General features: G+C 43.6%; 2 protein-coding genes across 13 annotated transcripts in view; both read right to left on the bottom strand.

Annotated features, from left to right (window-relative positions):
- Positions 1 to 1,912, bottom strand: part of mark2b (MAP/microtubule affinity-regulating kinase 2b) — a 50,670-nt gene extending 48,758 nt beyond the window's left edge. For all 12 annotated transcript variants that reach the window (XM_083992905.1, XM_083992910.1, XM_083992911.1 and 9 more), the window contains exon 1: positions 566 to 1,912. In XM_083992905.1, coding sequence (XP_083849031.1) covers positions 566 to 616 — 51 coding nt within the window. In that variant the 5' untranslated portion in view covers positions 617 to 1,912. The remainder of the gene's footprint in view (positions 1 to 565) is intronic.
- Positions 1,913 to 8,401: 6,489 nt separating this feature from the next.
- On the bottom strand, positions 8,402 to 14,124 carry krcp (kelch repeat-containing protein; the record flags this gene model as incomplete). The annotated part of the gene is made up of 12 exons (XM_083993152.1): positions 8,402 to 8,635; positions 8,777 to 8,874; positions 9,115 to 9,169; positions 9,257 to 9,351; positions 9,446 to 9,642; positions 9,720 to 9,907; positions 10,501 to 10,635; positions 11,212 to 11,310; positions 11,617 to 11,848; positions 13,319 to 13,400; positions 13,554 to 13,715; positions 14,063 to 14,124. The coding sequence occupies 12 exons, from the start codon at positions 14,122 to 14,124 to the stop codon at positions 8,406 to 8,408; spliced, it is 1,635 nt and encodes a 544-aa protein (XP_083849278.1). The 3' UTR covers positions 8,402 to 8,405.
- Between the last annotated feature and the right edge of the window lie 203 nt (positions 14,125 to 14,327).

Below are 14,327 nucleotides of genomic sequence, written 5' to 3'. Positions count from 1 at the left end.
AAATCAATATTAGAATAAAAAAATCACACATGTATCAAGTCTCCAACAAAAGTCAACCTGGTATTCTCATGTAAAAACAAAAAAACTTACAACAATTATCCATGTTTCCAATGGCCAGGTGTCAAAGACTACATCACAGTTATGTATTATAAGGAATTGGTGATGAATCAGGCTCATATGTGGATGATGGGCTTCTACAATATCACTGTACATAAAGCCAATGTGGAACTGGTTGACAGGGCTGTCTCTATTGCAACAGGTCACAATGGAGAAAAGTCAAGCAAGGAGGACATGCCCCAACACACAGACTAAACAGAAACCTAAATTTGTTCTCCGAGTCTGCAAGGAGTGGGAAATCCAGTGTGAGTGCGTAGGCAAGCTGGTGAATCACTGCTGTGTGGCAAAAGACAACAGAGACAGAGAAAAGGCAAAGAGACAAGCAGAGACTGTGGAAGGCCAAACAAGGCCCCCTCTAAAGCAGATGAGAATCAAATACTAGATTAATATCTGAATATCACCTGTGACACTACTGGGAGAGATATCTCAAAAGTTACAGCTATCTTACCTGCCCGGTTGAATTCTCAATGACTTGCACCAGAGGGGTCCTTGTTGACATTTTTGAAAGACTTGAGGTTTTCCAAAAACGGGAACGGAACAGCGAAATAAGAGCGGTTCTTCAGTGTCTATAGTGCATTTAAAACCTGGCCAGCTGACGGCAGAGGGAAATTTCCAAGAGATATCCAGCGCTAGCCAGCCAGCTAGCAGTGCGACAAACAGCCCGTGAATCAACAAGTTGAATCCCACATCAGCGGCTAGCCCAGTTAGCCAGCTAGCTAGACACTAGCTAGCAGCAACCGCACGTCCCATGTTTGTCAACAAGCTTCAAAACAGGAAACAAAAAACAAAAAAACAAAAAAAAACAAATGTCTTCTTCAGCTTCGGCCGAGGTGTGAAAACATTCAGTTCTCAATTAGCATTTATAAGCGTCGACGGTGAGCAGCGAGCTATCAACCTGACGCTGTGACGTTTTGTCCAGCTAGCTGCTCGAGCTAGCTTGAGGGAAAAGTTGAGCAGCGGTTGAACTGAACTGGTTCAATTAGGAGGCTAACAGGCTAACATGCTAACTAACGTCCGAGGAAGCCCCGACTGTTGTCGCCGAAATCTACAACAAATGTACATCCAGCGTCGTCTTCATAACGCAGCTCCGTCGTATATCTTTCTCTTTTTTTTCGTGGCTCTTTTTCGTGTTTTCCTTTCAGGTCTGAAGCCAGGTCCCGGGCTCTACAAAACTTTCAGGGCCAAAGTTATTCCCGGCGAGGTCTCGACCTTCCCAACTCACACAAAACAATTCAAAATGTTTTCCCGGTGAGGTATCCAGGGTTAGGGTATCCGAGAGATTAAAAGCAGCACCATGTAAAAAATGCTCACATGGCAGGTGAGGAAACGCGAATTAATTTGTTGCGCTAGCTAACTGGCTGGCCGATTTTAGCCCATGTAGTTGGCTAATTCGGTGTTTCTTCGGAAGCGGAGCTAGCGGGTTAGCTTTATCTTCCAGCGGCCGCAGCGGCGGTGACTGCAACAGAGCTGCCCACGAAACTCAAAATCCACGGAAATCACCGGCGCTCTTCTTCCCTCTGTTGCGTGATTGGAATAAGGTCGTTCACCACTGCTGCACTGCAGTGTGGCGATATACCTGTCGGTACACCGACTGCTGTTATTCCTGTGACCGGCCGACCGAAGCAGGAATCATCAAGTTGTAAAAATCCATTATCGGTAAACTGGGGGTTTTCTTGTTCGGAGGTGCGTGCCACGGGCGACAGGGGGAGAGAGGCGAGGAGCTGCGCCCCAATGCAGTCTGAGTCTATGCGCACGATCCTGCCCTGATACCGGAACAAGCTCGCGGCAACATGGCTGCTTGCACCACGACTGAAGGAGGAGGATTGAAACAGGGAGGGAGGGAGAGGAGGTTCGTTTCGTGTTCGGCTCTACTCGAGTTTTTTTCCGAGCCTTTGCTGGTGACCGCGATTCTTCCAGGTTGGTAAATGGCAGGTGCAGTGTCGCCAAGAAAAAAAAACTCCTTCGTTTCAGTATCCTGTGCACTATCCGCACGATTTCCACAGGACTCATCCGCAACTGACATAGGCGACTATTCCTGAAGGACTTTTTTGTGTGAAGTGAAGCCAAGCTTAGTGAGGATAAACCTCCAGGGACCATAAATCCCTAAAAATCACTTGTTTGGCAGCTTTTTGGTACTTTGCCCTCAATGTACAATATCATGGGGTTGTGCATTATGACTTCATCCCAATGGCTCCTAGATAGGTGGTTTATATCCAAATAGCTCAAAATCCTGCCCCTAAACAAGTTAACTAATGTTTATATAAATAGCTAATACATCACACACATAAAATATAGCTACTGATGTTACATGTAACATGTTTCAAATCTATGTTGATGAGGCACTTGTTCTTGCAGGCTTTTACCTGCATATTTGGTTGTCCATGTTTATTGCTGTTTTCTGTTGTGTTTTTGTAAAGCGTCCTTGGCTGTCCTGAAAGGCACTATAAATCTAAGTTATTATTATCATGTAAATAACTACACAACACTCATTTTGTACTTGTATAGCATTGGTATTGTGTAAAATGGTGACAATTCCAGGTGCCAGCAGCTGGAGAGTGCAGGCATCCCAGGGGACACAAGACCTGTATTATTTTAGGGAGGCTACACCCCTCCCAGTCCCTACAAAGCTGCGAAAGTCTGCTAAGAATTGTTCCATTTACAAACTTGCATACAAAAGCCCACCCATTTCCCCCCTCTCTTTCTGTATCTCTCTGGAAACTCCTGTTCTGCAGGTGATGTTCACATGACAGCCTGTCTACAGGAGCTGACAGACATTTTCTACAATGGAGTAACATCCCGGTTTCCTTTCATCTGTCACACACTTAGTTTTTCCCTTCAAAGCTCAGAGAATTCAGTTCTTTGTGAAAACACACAATTCTTGAAGTAACCCATATCACTAGAGAGGAAAATACAGAGAAACAGCTAGGTTAATGTTTTTTTTTTTTTTTTACATTCATGCATAAGAAAGCAGTTTTATATCACAGTACAGCATGTATAGAGAATACAGAACTTCACCTATGAGGCCTAAACATGGCCAACATGGCATGGCTCTCTATTTCTGACTGGAAGACAATGACATATCATCCAGTGTCACACAAATTCAGCATTTAGTTTATATCAGATACTGAACTTTACAATGCAGTTGATGAAACCTAAACAGATTAATGGGGAAAGAAATCACTCAAGAAAAATAAGAATCATATACGTAGTTGAACTTGTAACTGATTTTTATTCTGTTAATGATATAAATGAGATTATTACATCATAAAATACCTCCTTTTTTAACTACAGAGGAATTGGGAGGAAAATACAACCGTGGCTGTAAAAAAATAAAGTGTCATTTGTAAATATGTGCCCAGGCAATCCATAAGTGTGACTGTGAGATGCTGACAGCTGGCATAGACATTTTCAAGTTACTTAGCAACAGACACGGACTGACAAAGATAATATGGCTGCTGTTGGAAGTGGTGATGCCTGAACTCTTGTCAGTCAGGAGGCCTGCAGAGACCCGTCACAATACCAGATATTCGCCATTCGCACAATGCGAGGATGTTATGGAGAAAATAAAAAAGAAATCAGGAAATGAAGGGGTATGAGAGGCTCGTTAGCAACAACTGGGAGAGAATCCAACTGGCAGGATTTCCCGATGAATCAAGGGGAAAAATCACACCCCTGATGATGGAAGGAGTGCACTCAAGGGTATACGCGCTGTTACAGGAGACAAACACCTCTGTTTTCAGTGCATAACAGTGCATTCACAACCGTTACTAGTTTATTTACTGCACCACAGAGAGGCATTCGGCCTCTCTTGTAACTAAACCAGCACTTAAACCAATCACAATTACTCTTTTCCATGGGAATCACACAAGAACGGATGCCACCCTGTCACACTGTGAAGGAAACATGCAAACAAATACCACAAGTCATGATGGATAAAGAACACAATCATACAATCACAATCACATGAACTCACTGACTCTACATTTTTCAAGATTAGAAATGAGCTGTTACAGAGTCTGAGTTGTTGCTGAGGGAAATATGCTGAAGTGTCGCCATCTGCAGGCAGCAGCATATATTACAGCACCTATCTATCTATCTATCTATCTATCTATCTATCTATCTATCTATCTATCTATCTATCTATCTATCTATCTATCTATCTATCTATCTATCGAGTGAGTTCCATATTTATCTGGATGGATTTCTTTTGGCTGCCATGCTCCTATTTTGCTTTTGGAGGAGAAATGACACACTGAGTAGGAGGCTGAAGTGCAGACTGTTAATTTGAGGGTATTTTCAGTTTAATTGGATGAGCATTACACACACATACAAAAAAAACTCTACCAGTCTTTTTTATCTCCACTCTGCTATGTAAAGCTGCCAAATGTATCGGGCCAGATTGAGACTCCGATAACTGTTGTGTTTAATATGTGGCCAGTGATTTCCTCTGTAGAGTCTGGCAACCTGTGCACATCACCAGACCTAATGTCCTGCATTTTTTCAGTTGATCTCCGCATGCCTCCACCGTCTTACTCTGGGTAATTCCGAGGCCGTGTGCTGATCTCGATTACTGTGTAATTGACATCCAATTAAAGCTGCACTGCAACCTAATCCTCTGTCACACTGTCCTACATATGATCTAAATGCACCGGAACAGCACAGTCACTTCTCACCGAGCCAGGTACTGAACAGAGTCTGCAAAGTCATTATTTACAACACATCTCAAGAATTATCCACATATGTTTTAAAGAGAGTAATTGTTTTTAATGAAGAAGCTGAGGAGCTTTGGTGTTGGCCAACACACCCTGGACATGGCACACAGGGGCCTGGTGGAGAGCGTCTCATCGTTGGGTGTAACTTGTATCTTGAGTGTGAAAATTGTTGAAAGTGATTGGCAAGTCACATACACAGGAAGCCTAAACACACAGTTGTTGATACCTCACACACACACAGTTTGAACTGCTTCCATCTGGACATCGATTCAGGGCCACGAGGGGCCAGTCAGAACATTTACATGAAGTCTTTAACTCCCACAGCAGGCATTGAACGCAGCACGACTGCACCTGGGACCACTTGTTCTTTGACTTATTAAATTTAACAGGATTTACTGTGGTATTTATTTATGTGACCTGTCAGTGCCACCTGCTCATGTGCACTTTGTATGTTATACATGTTTATAATGACGATTTCTTCATTGATTTTAGGTGTCTTTTTGATTACTATTCTTTTTTTTTTTTGGGGGGGGGGGGGGGGGGGGGGGGGAGACAGTCTATCAATCAATCAGTTATTTAAATGTTAAAGCAGAAGTAAGCGGAATGTTTGTGTTAATATAAGTCTTAAATAGTTATATCTTCCGACGGCAATCACTTCTATAGAGTGTTTGGTCTGAAACACGGGTCTGTCAGTCACTCTGCTCTGCTGTAAGCCGAGGAGAAAACTTTCCTTGTATCCTACAACCTTTATCCAATGAGGAGAGAGAACGGCATAAAGGGGCGGTCCTCTCTGTGTGTGCAGCCAAGGGATGCGCGTGAATGTGGTGACGTAGGGACGAGGGCGGGGACTGCTAACTCCATCGGCTGACAGGAAGTTAGCCAAAACGACTGGATCGCTTACTTCTGCTTTAATGTAACCAAATTATAATTGAATGTTCACCCTGGTAGTTAATTATTCTGTCAAGCTGAACCTACTTGTAAGTATTTGTAGATGAATCAGGGAAGGTGGAATTAACTAAATGTGATATAATATCAGAATATAGATTCATATCATAATACATTTTATGGAAAATCAATTGAGAAATGTTTTATGTAGCCTATAATAAACCATCACGAGAAAGTTCTACAAACACATCGATACGTACACCAACTATGGGCCCTGCACACTCATAGTTAAATCATTTATTCAGTCATGATGTCACCAAACTGAATGAGTCAATAACATGATGATGGTGTAACTTCTGCTGCTTAACAGGTATAATGAGATAATCAGAGGTTTGCAACAACTGTGTGCAGCATTGAGGGGTAAAAGGAGTGTTTTCTTGGTATAAAATTAATTATTAGTAATTATTATATATATATATTTTTTTTTTTAACCAAACCAACTGACACACACAAACATTTGACCTGGATGCTGCCCAGTAAAACCACAGTCTGACCTGCTAGGACCCTGGTGGGCGGTAGTGAAGAACTCTTCATCACGTGGAGGTCGACTGTTGAGCAGCTCAGCTGACTTGAACGCAGAAATTATGATTTGACAAAAATGGATAATAGCAACACAATTGTTTAAAATTGAAAGGAAACAAAGAAACACAAATGTTCACATTAACTAATAATTACAAGCCATCACAGAATGACAGTGGGACACACCTCCCATCACAACCTGCTGCTGTTAAAAGTGTTAGCAAAGTAATCAAACAGAGACTGTGAATGGAGGATAAAATCGAAAGTATAAAGATTATCTTACTTTTGTCTAATTCGTGGCCGACGAATCAGAATCCTTCCCTCACCTGCAGTTTAGCAGGTGCTGACTCACAGCGTGGGCAAAATTAGTGAAGTACGAAGCAAGGGCCAGAAATAGGCTCTTTGTACCCACTGTGTTCCAATCAGAGTAAGAGCAACATAATGTGCATTAGTAATTAAAGGGCTAAAGACTCTTAATGTATAAAATTCAACCACATTACCTTTAATTATGATACATGTAATGGGGAGCCCATTAAGAACATTGCATATTTTATGATTTGCAGATTTCCAGGGAACAGAACCAAGTTGGGGAAAAAGGCACAGACATCCTCCAGTCTCACGGGGAGATGAGGAAATCAAATTTGTTTCTGGCTGAATATTTAGAGGAAACCAGGCTTCCTTTGCATCACCAGAGGAAACGCCATGCAGTAGGTGAAAACATTATCGACTGATCTTATCGCTTCATTTTCTGGAAAAATAAAAAGGCAGAAAATAAACTTGACCTTGCTTGTTCTTTCACTGAAATTGATTTTCCCAAAAACGAATACTTTACTTTTATTGCCTCAATTGTTCCAAATATAATTTGAATATTCTACACAAATCAATTTTATAATACTATTGTGATTAAACATACTGAAATCAGCCTCAAACTCATCATTTGTATGTCTCCAACTATGATATATTATATGTGTCACAGCTGAGAGCATGGACGTCCTTTCATGCTGCTTCAACATTATATAAGTGGGAATTTACTGACTTGTTGGAACCTGCTGGTGCCGAACATGAGACCCGTAGTACAATATAAATCCATGAAAATATCAAAGCTAAAAAAACGGCCACATTCATGACGCCATAATCAGACATTCAGCGGAAACAAAGATAATCCCTCTCGACTCCACTAATCTTTTATTAAAACGTCTCCATTTAGCCGCGGCTCTTTGAAGATAGCATCAGTTACTCTGCTAGTCTGACATTAACTCATGTTAGTGTTGAGTTACCGGGACAACAGGGCCTGTTATTAACGGCCCCTTTCTGCTCCAAGTGTCAAAGCCTATTTCATTGACATCAGTTTGACACCACCTAGTGCATCTTAAATGGGTTAATTATTCAGGGAATGGGAAAGGTGGTAAACTGAGTCCGAGCAGCTTTGACCTGCTCCGCGTCTGTGTAGGAACGACATTCTCCAACAGCGTAAAAATTCAAATCTTTATTAAGTAAAGACATGATCCAAGTGCAAAGCTGAGCAGCACCAAAGCAGGAACAAGATATTCTTATCCAGAGGCAGCAAATACCAAATGAGCGGGGACAGTCACACAGGGAAAAGCTTCAGTTATTCATTAGAAACAGAAACACACACATATCCAATACTTCACTTTTTAGCTGAGGAAGAACACTGGACAGTCTAAACTATGTACATAAAAACTATAATAATATCCTTGATGATATAATCTGTAATGTTTTGTTTCAAATAAAGACTATTTTTCCTGTTATGACTCCCCAAAAAACTCAGTTTACTTTAAGGGTAGTAAACGTACCTTTATCAAGTTTTGCGCTTAATGGGAAATGCCTCTAAAATATCTATTTTTATTCCATCTTTTTATATCTGTATTGAAAAAAATGCCCAAAATCTGCATAGAGCACACATGAACTTAAACACACATTTTCCAAAAATAAAACTGTAAAAACCCTTAAAAAACTGAACTGACAGAAGGAAGGGATCACCCACAGGAAAAAAAAAACTATAGGAATATAAATAAGAAGAGGCAACGTGGGGGTGTGGAAATAGCTTCACATCCAGCCAGTGAGTGAGGATTCACCTCTGACTCTCTGTCTTTAATTAGCAGTGAGAAGCTCCTCCACGGCGACAGTCGTCAGGTCGGAGTAGAAGTTGCCCTCGTTGTCCCCGCCGCCGAACACCAGCAGAGTCCTGTCCGCGTCCACGCCCATGTCTTCATCCTCCTCGCAGAAAGGCTGGCGGCTGGCTGTATCCATGGTGATGATGGTGTGCCCCGCCCTCGGGACGGAGAGCTCAGGGATCGACACCTCTGTCCAGCTGTTGGCGTCTGAAGCAATGGAGACCAATTCAAAAAGTCATCCCACCATAAACAGATAGTAACAGATACACGTGTGTGTGTGTGTGTGTGTGTGTGTGTGTGTGTGTGTGTGTGTGTGTGTGTGTGTGTGTGTGTGACAGTGCCTCTCACCTATATCAAAGATGAAGGTGTCACTCAGAGCGTTGTTTCCGTTGTAACCTCCGTGGATCAGAAACTTTGTGTCTGACAGCACAGCGCTGCCATGCCAACTGCAACACACACACAAACTCACGTTAATAAACACAACAAATAGTTCCTACACCTAGACTTTTGACACTATGCGGACTGATACCTGATCATTAGTACATAGCAGAACTACTTTTACGTAGATTATTTTGAGGCAATTCAAAAAGTATCTGATTGGCTATTGATCCTTTTTGATAACTATAGATCATAAGGTTTCAGTGCACTCCAACTACATGAACAGTGTAGTGTGTCTGGTTGTGTACCTTCGAGGGGAGGGGGCTTTCCCACTGGTTTTCACAGCAGAGAACTCCATCAGACCTGATAAACACAGAAACATGTTAGATTTCACTCTTGCGTCCAGAATGTACAAGAACCAGGAGACTCCTTATGGACGATGTGTCTCACCAAGGTCCAACATGTACATGTCATTGTAGCAGACCGGAGTGTCCCATCCACCAAACACATAGATCTTCCTCTCCTGCATCACACACGCAGAGTGGCTGGAAGAACAAATAAAAGAAGTGACTTAGAGAGGTGCACAACTGAAGAGCTGAAAATGTGAGAAAGAAAGAAAGAAAGGTCCATCCATCTTACCCTGAGCGGGGGGAAGGTTTGTTTCCCGTCACGATGGGTTCGTACCAAATGGAGAGGTGGGGGTCAAAGATGTACAGGGAGTCGCTGCAGCCATCGGGCTCCGGGTTCGGACAAGGAAACACCCCCCCGAGGACGAAGAGCTCCCCCCGAAACATGCTGCAGCTGTGGTAGGCCAGAGGGGGGACCTTACCCTGAGCCTGAGGGGGGACAGAGGAGACCATGAGGACATGGAGGTGAAGTGGAAAATGTCCTCCCAGGGAATACACACACACACCTCCACCATGGTCCACTTCCAGCTCTGGGTGTCCAGGATGTGGACATCGTTGAACCATTTCTTGTTTTTCGAGCCTCCAAACACAAAGATCCGTTTGGAAGCCGGGTCATAGACGGCCGTGTGCCCGATCCTGGCCTCCGGGGTCGGACCCTCTGCCAGAGTCTCGGCGGTCATCCAGGACATGTCCTCTGTGGGACAGAGAACACCACCTGAGACCAGGTCCCCACGGGAAACAACTGTCTCTTTAAAGGGTTAGTTTAGCTTTTTTAAAGTGGGGTTATATGAGCTACAAATGGCCATTAATTATAATATCTGCTGTAGAAAGGTCTCTGCTCCCCCCACTGAGAAACACCGGCACATCACACTGTTGTGAATGGGGGACAATTAATTAGTATATTTTTGCTGCCTACAAAAAGTCACGTCTCAAAATAAAAATGTACAATGCATCAGCTGGTCGGAAATTTTTTTTTATTTTTTTTATCTGGATCTAGCTAACTCACCCAGTACTCCTCCACACAGACAGGCTTCGCAACGCGCTGTATCACTCCGCCTCTTCCACACACCGATCCAAACAGCTGATACAGTGCGTTGCAGAGCCTGTCTGTGTGGAGGAATACTGGGTGAGTTGGTTAGTTCCAGATAAACAAACTTTTTTCCGACCAGCTGATGCATTAGATATTATAATTAATGGCCGTTTGCACCTCATACAACCCCACTTCAAAAAAAGCTGAACTATCCCTTTAAGCTGAGGCTGATTTAGCAGTTGTGCCGTGTGACTGACCTGTGCACAGCTTCCACATGGGATCTTTGCAGAACTGCATCCTGGCTCCCTGTCCTCCAATCAGAATTGCTGTTTGAGCATCGATGGGACACAGAGTCTGGCCCCAGCGACCTGATGGGCTGAGCAGGGGGGCGGCTGCAGGGGGAGGGGGGAAGGTCAGAAATTTGGCATCTCAATTATTAAACATCTCACGTGCAGCATCTGGATAATGATATAAATATCAACACAGAACAATAGGAGCAGAGAGGATTCCTCGGGGTGTGGGGGCAGGGACCGGCCCGTCTGAGGATCTGAGGTTACAATTGATTCTTTTATGGAGAGTGGCTGGAAACATCAGCGGTTACAGAGGAAACAAACACAGGTGGTTGCATCCTGGCCACAGTGTCTCTGCATCTGGTCCATAAAAACAGGCCAGTGACTGATGTCAGGAATTTTCCAGATGTGCTGCTGACTGGACCATGAATGTGAATTCATCTCCTCACATGTTTTAAAGCCTATTGTCTAACTGTCTGGCTGTAACCTTCTAACTTTATGTTACATTCCTGCAGCGAACGCTCCTCACAACCGGAGGAAGACGAGCAAGAAAAGCGTTGTTCTGTGAACCCAGGTGGGCGATGTGCATGGACGGAGCCGCCGAGGGACCGGGAAAAGTGAATAAATACGACGGAAAGTAAAGATGAAACGGTATGTAATGTGTATTCACAAACTCACAAGTCTGTGTGGGAGTCTTGGCCTGCCTACTCTTCGTCCTGGCTGCGCTCTGAGGAGGCGTTCTTCCCACAATCCCCTGCGCCTCTCCTGCTCCATTAGCTGAGGAGAGCAGATTTGATGGAAGGGAACAGCGCACAAAAGAAATGATTTACTCCTCCACACGGAGACACAGAGACACGGGAGTGTCCTCACAACTAATTACCACTGGCTGCACTAGTCTGCCCTTTGCACTGACCACCGGTATAAACACTGTGTTCACTTGGCACTTTCACTTCTGACACACACAAGAATTAAATATAAAAAAAAATTCTGATTTGCTTATTGTAGTTCGTTATAGAAAAGTAAGTAGAAAAGCATGTGATGAAGCTCTAAATCACAGCACTGGGACAATAGAGAGTGTCTCACCTGTCCCCTTTGTCTTTGTTGCATCTGTTCCACTGTTGAACAGCTTCTGTCCAGCTTTGCTTTGCCCTCTGGCCTTTCGCACCGGCGTGGTCTTCTCCACGGTTCCGTTTGGACACACGTTCTCCTCTTCCTCTCTCTTCGTCACCTTGTTCTCATCGCCGTCTTCCTCCGACACCCGTCCTCTTTTCCTCTTGCCGTTGAGCTCCCGGGCTGCGAGGGGAGCCGTGGTGTCCTGGGAACAGTGCAGAAGTCATTTAACAGATACTTGAAACAGGATCAAGATTGCACCACATTTTGGGATGCTGAAAGGTATCATAAAGAATGTAGAAAAACACTACTTAAAGGGATGGTTCAACATTTTGGCAAATTGGCCCATTGCCATAATCCCTATAGTTTTAGCAGTAGGTTCGTTACCTTTAATTGTTGGTGCAAGCTGTTTTTAGAACGGCGGAGCAGAGCCGTGAGCTGCTCAGAGCTACGCTACGGAGGCTAATGGGATTTCTTGGTTTCCCTCATCAAACTCATCAAATACACAATCCAACAACTCCAAAATGCTCTCATGGACAAGTTGTGACCTGCACATTCACCACGCTATGAGATAATAACGTTACGAGTTGTTTTCGAGGCAAATGCAGAGACTGCTTGCCGAGAAACTGCCCCCAACGGGAACGAGCATCAGCGGTTTTGCATGAATTTACCTCGAAAACAACTCTGTCTCGTAACGTTCGTCATTATCTTAAAACGTCAGGTCACAACTTTGGAGTTGTTGGATTGTGTATTTGATGAGTTTGATGAGGGAAACCAAGAAATTCCGTGAGCCTCCGTAGCGTAGCTCTGCGCAGCTCGTGGCTCTGCTCCACCGTTCTCAAAATAGCTTGCACTGACAATTAAAGGTAACAAACCTACTCCTAAAACTATAGGGATTATGACAATGGGCCAATTTGCTGAAATGTTGAGCTATCCCTTTAACCGGTCAACCGGTCTGAGTTAAAGAGGGTATATTGAAACAACAGGTGAATACATGTGATGTCACTAATTCAAAATGGTTACTGATTATAAAAATACATTTTAGATTTGTAATGTTATATTTAAGTTGATTTCAATCAGCAACAATTGCTCCTATCAGAAAAAACAAAACATCCATGACCAAAACGGTTAAGGCTGAAGCTAACTAGCTTGTAGATGCCCTAACATAACACATGGATAAAATGCTTACTGTGGATCATTCAGTAACAAAACATCATTATCAGATTACCTTTGGTGTGTATTCCTTCACAGCCAGGATGAGTTCTGGTTCTGACCAATCTGCTTTTGTCTGATAAAAAAAAAAAAAAAACATACAATATTTAAGCAATATCACACGAGAGGGAGTGCTGTTGTACTGTATACCAGCACAGGTGTGATTTGGTCGTAGGCACGAGGCCGCAGATAATCACACAAATTGAAGCTCCAGATGCATATTACTGTGTTTAGATATTTATAATCTGTTTTTATCGTATGTGTGTGTGACTGATTCTTCTGTGAGCAGTTGACCACACCTGAATTTCCTTCGGGATTAATAAAGTACATCTATCTATCTATCTATCTATCTATCTATCTATCTATCTATCTATCTATCTATCTATCTATATAATCTGTTGATGGCTTATCTGTTGGGTGGTAAACTCACAGTCCTATACCAAGGGGTTCGTTTGATATTTACCTGGCTTCCTCCCTCCAGAGCTATGTTGAGTGTGACACTGTCTGTCCATGTCTCCTCCTCCCATTTCTCCCATGACAGACACCTGGAGGACATCAGACAGTAATATTGGTAGGTTACAAATGAATCTGACAGCTCAGTAATTGCGGGGTTCAGCAAACACCACAGCACAGTCAGCTGTTTTTACTCGAGAAATAAGGTGTAAAGTCCCACTCGTGGACTGACAGACTCGGCCTACCTGTTATAAGGGGTCAGTTTGCCGATAGTGATAGGCATCCTGTCTGCGTCGTTGAGCTCGGCGTTGACGCAGATCCTGTCCCCCCAGGGCCCGCTGCTGAACAGCACCACCTGGCGGACAGAGGCCGGAACTGCAACACACACCCTGCAAGAGCCCTCGGCACTGACACAGAGCGGGGAAAAAAACAAAATAACTAAATGTTTGTCTCTTACTATCCAGAAAATGTGGTTTAAATGTATTATTGAGAGTATTTTGTTAAGCGTTTCACTTAAACCGAGAAGCTAACCGACGCTATAGCCTAAACACGGCTATTTACAGAGGCGCCAATGGCGGAGCAACAGCAGATTAATGGTATGTTCTTGAGACACACTCCTATAAAAAACTCGATGAAAACTTAATTTAACCTAACGTTAGCCTGCGCTGGGCTCATAAACACTAAGGCGTTGAGTTCATGCATCACTGTGGGCAGGTAAGTTAGCCAAAGTTACAGCCTGTAGCTGGTGTCCTACCTCAGCAGCCTCTGAGGCGGACCGTTCACCCCGAAACCCGCATAAACTCCGAACTCGTCCATCTTTGTGTTCCCCTTCGTCAAACGCGAGTCCTATCAGAGCAGCTCGTGCCGACCTTCTCTGTCCTGAAGCTTATTTTAATACCAAAAGACCGACGCTGCTCCTGTTTCTCTGTTCAACATCTCCCGCCACCGCTGTGTGTACAGTTTCCAAACTCCGCGCGAGTTCTGGGTTACAGATTGTGCGCGCGTGTTTTGTTCACGAG

This window comes from Trachurus trachurus (assembly GCF_905171665.1).
Source record: "Trachurus trachurus genome assembly, chromosome: 18".
In the NCBI taxonomy this organism is placed as follows: Eukaryota; Metazoa; Chordata; class Actinopteri; order Carangiformes; family Carangidae; genus Trachurus; species Trachurus trachurus.
The sequence above is the reverse complement of the archived record's forward strand: the minus strand, read 5'-3'. Positions and strand labels throughout refer to the sequence as shown.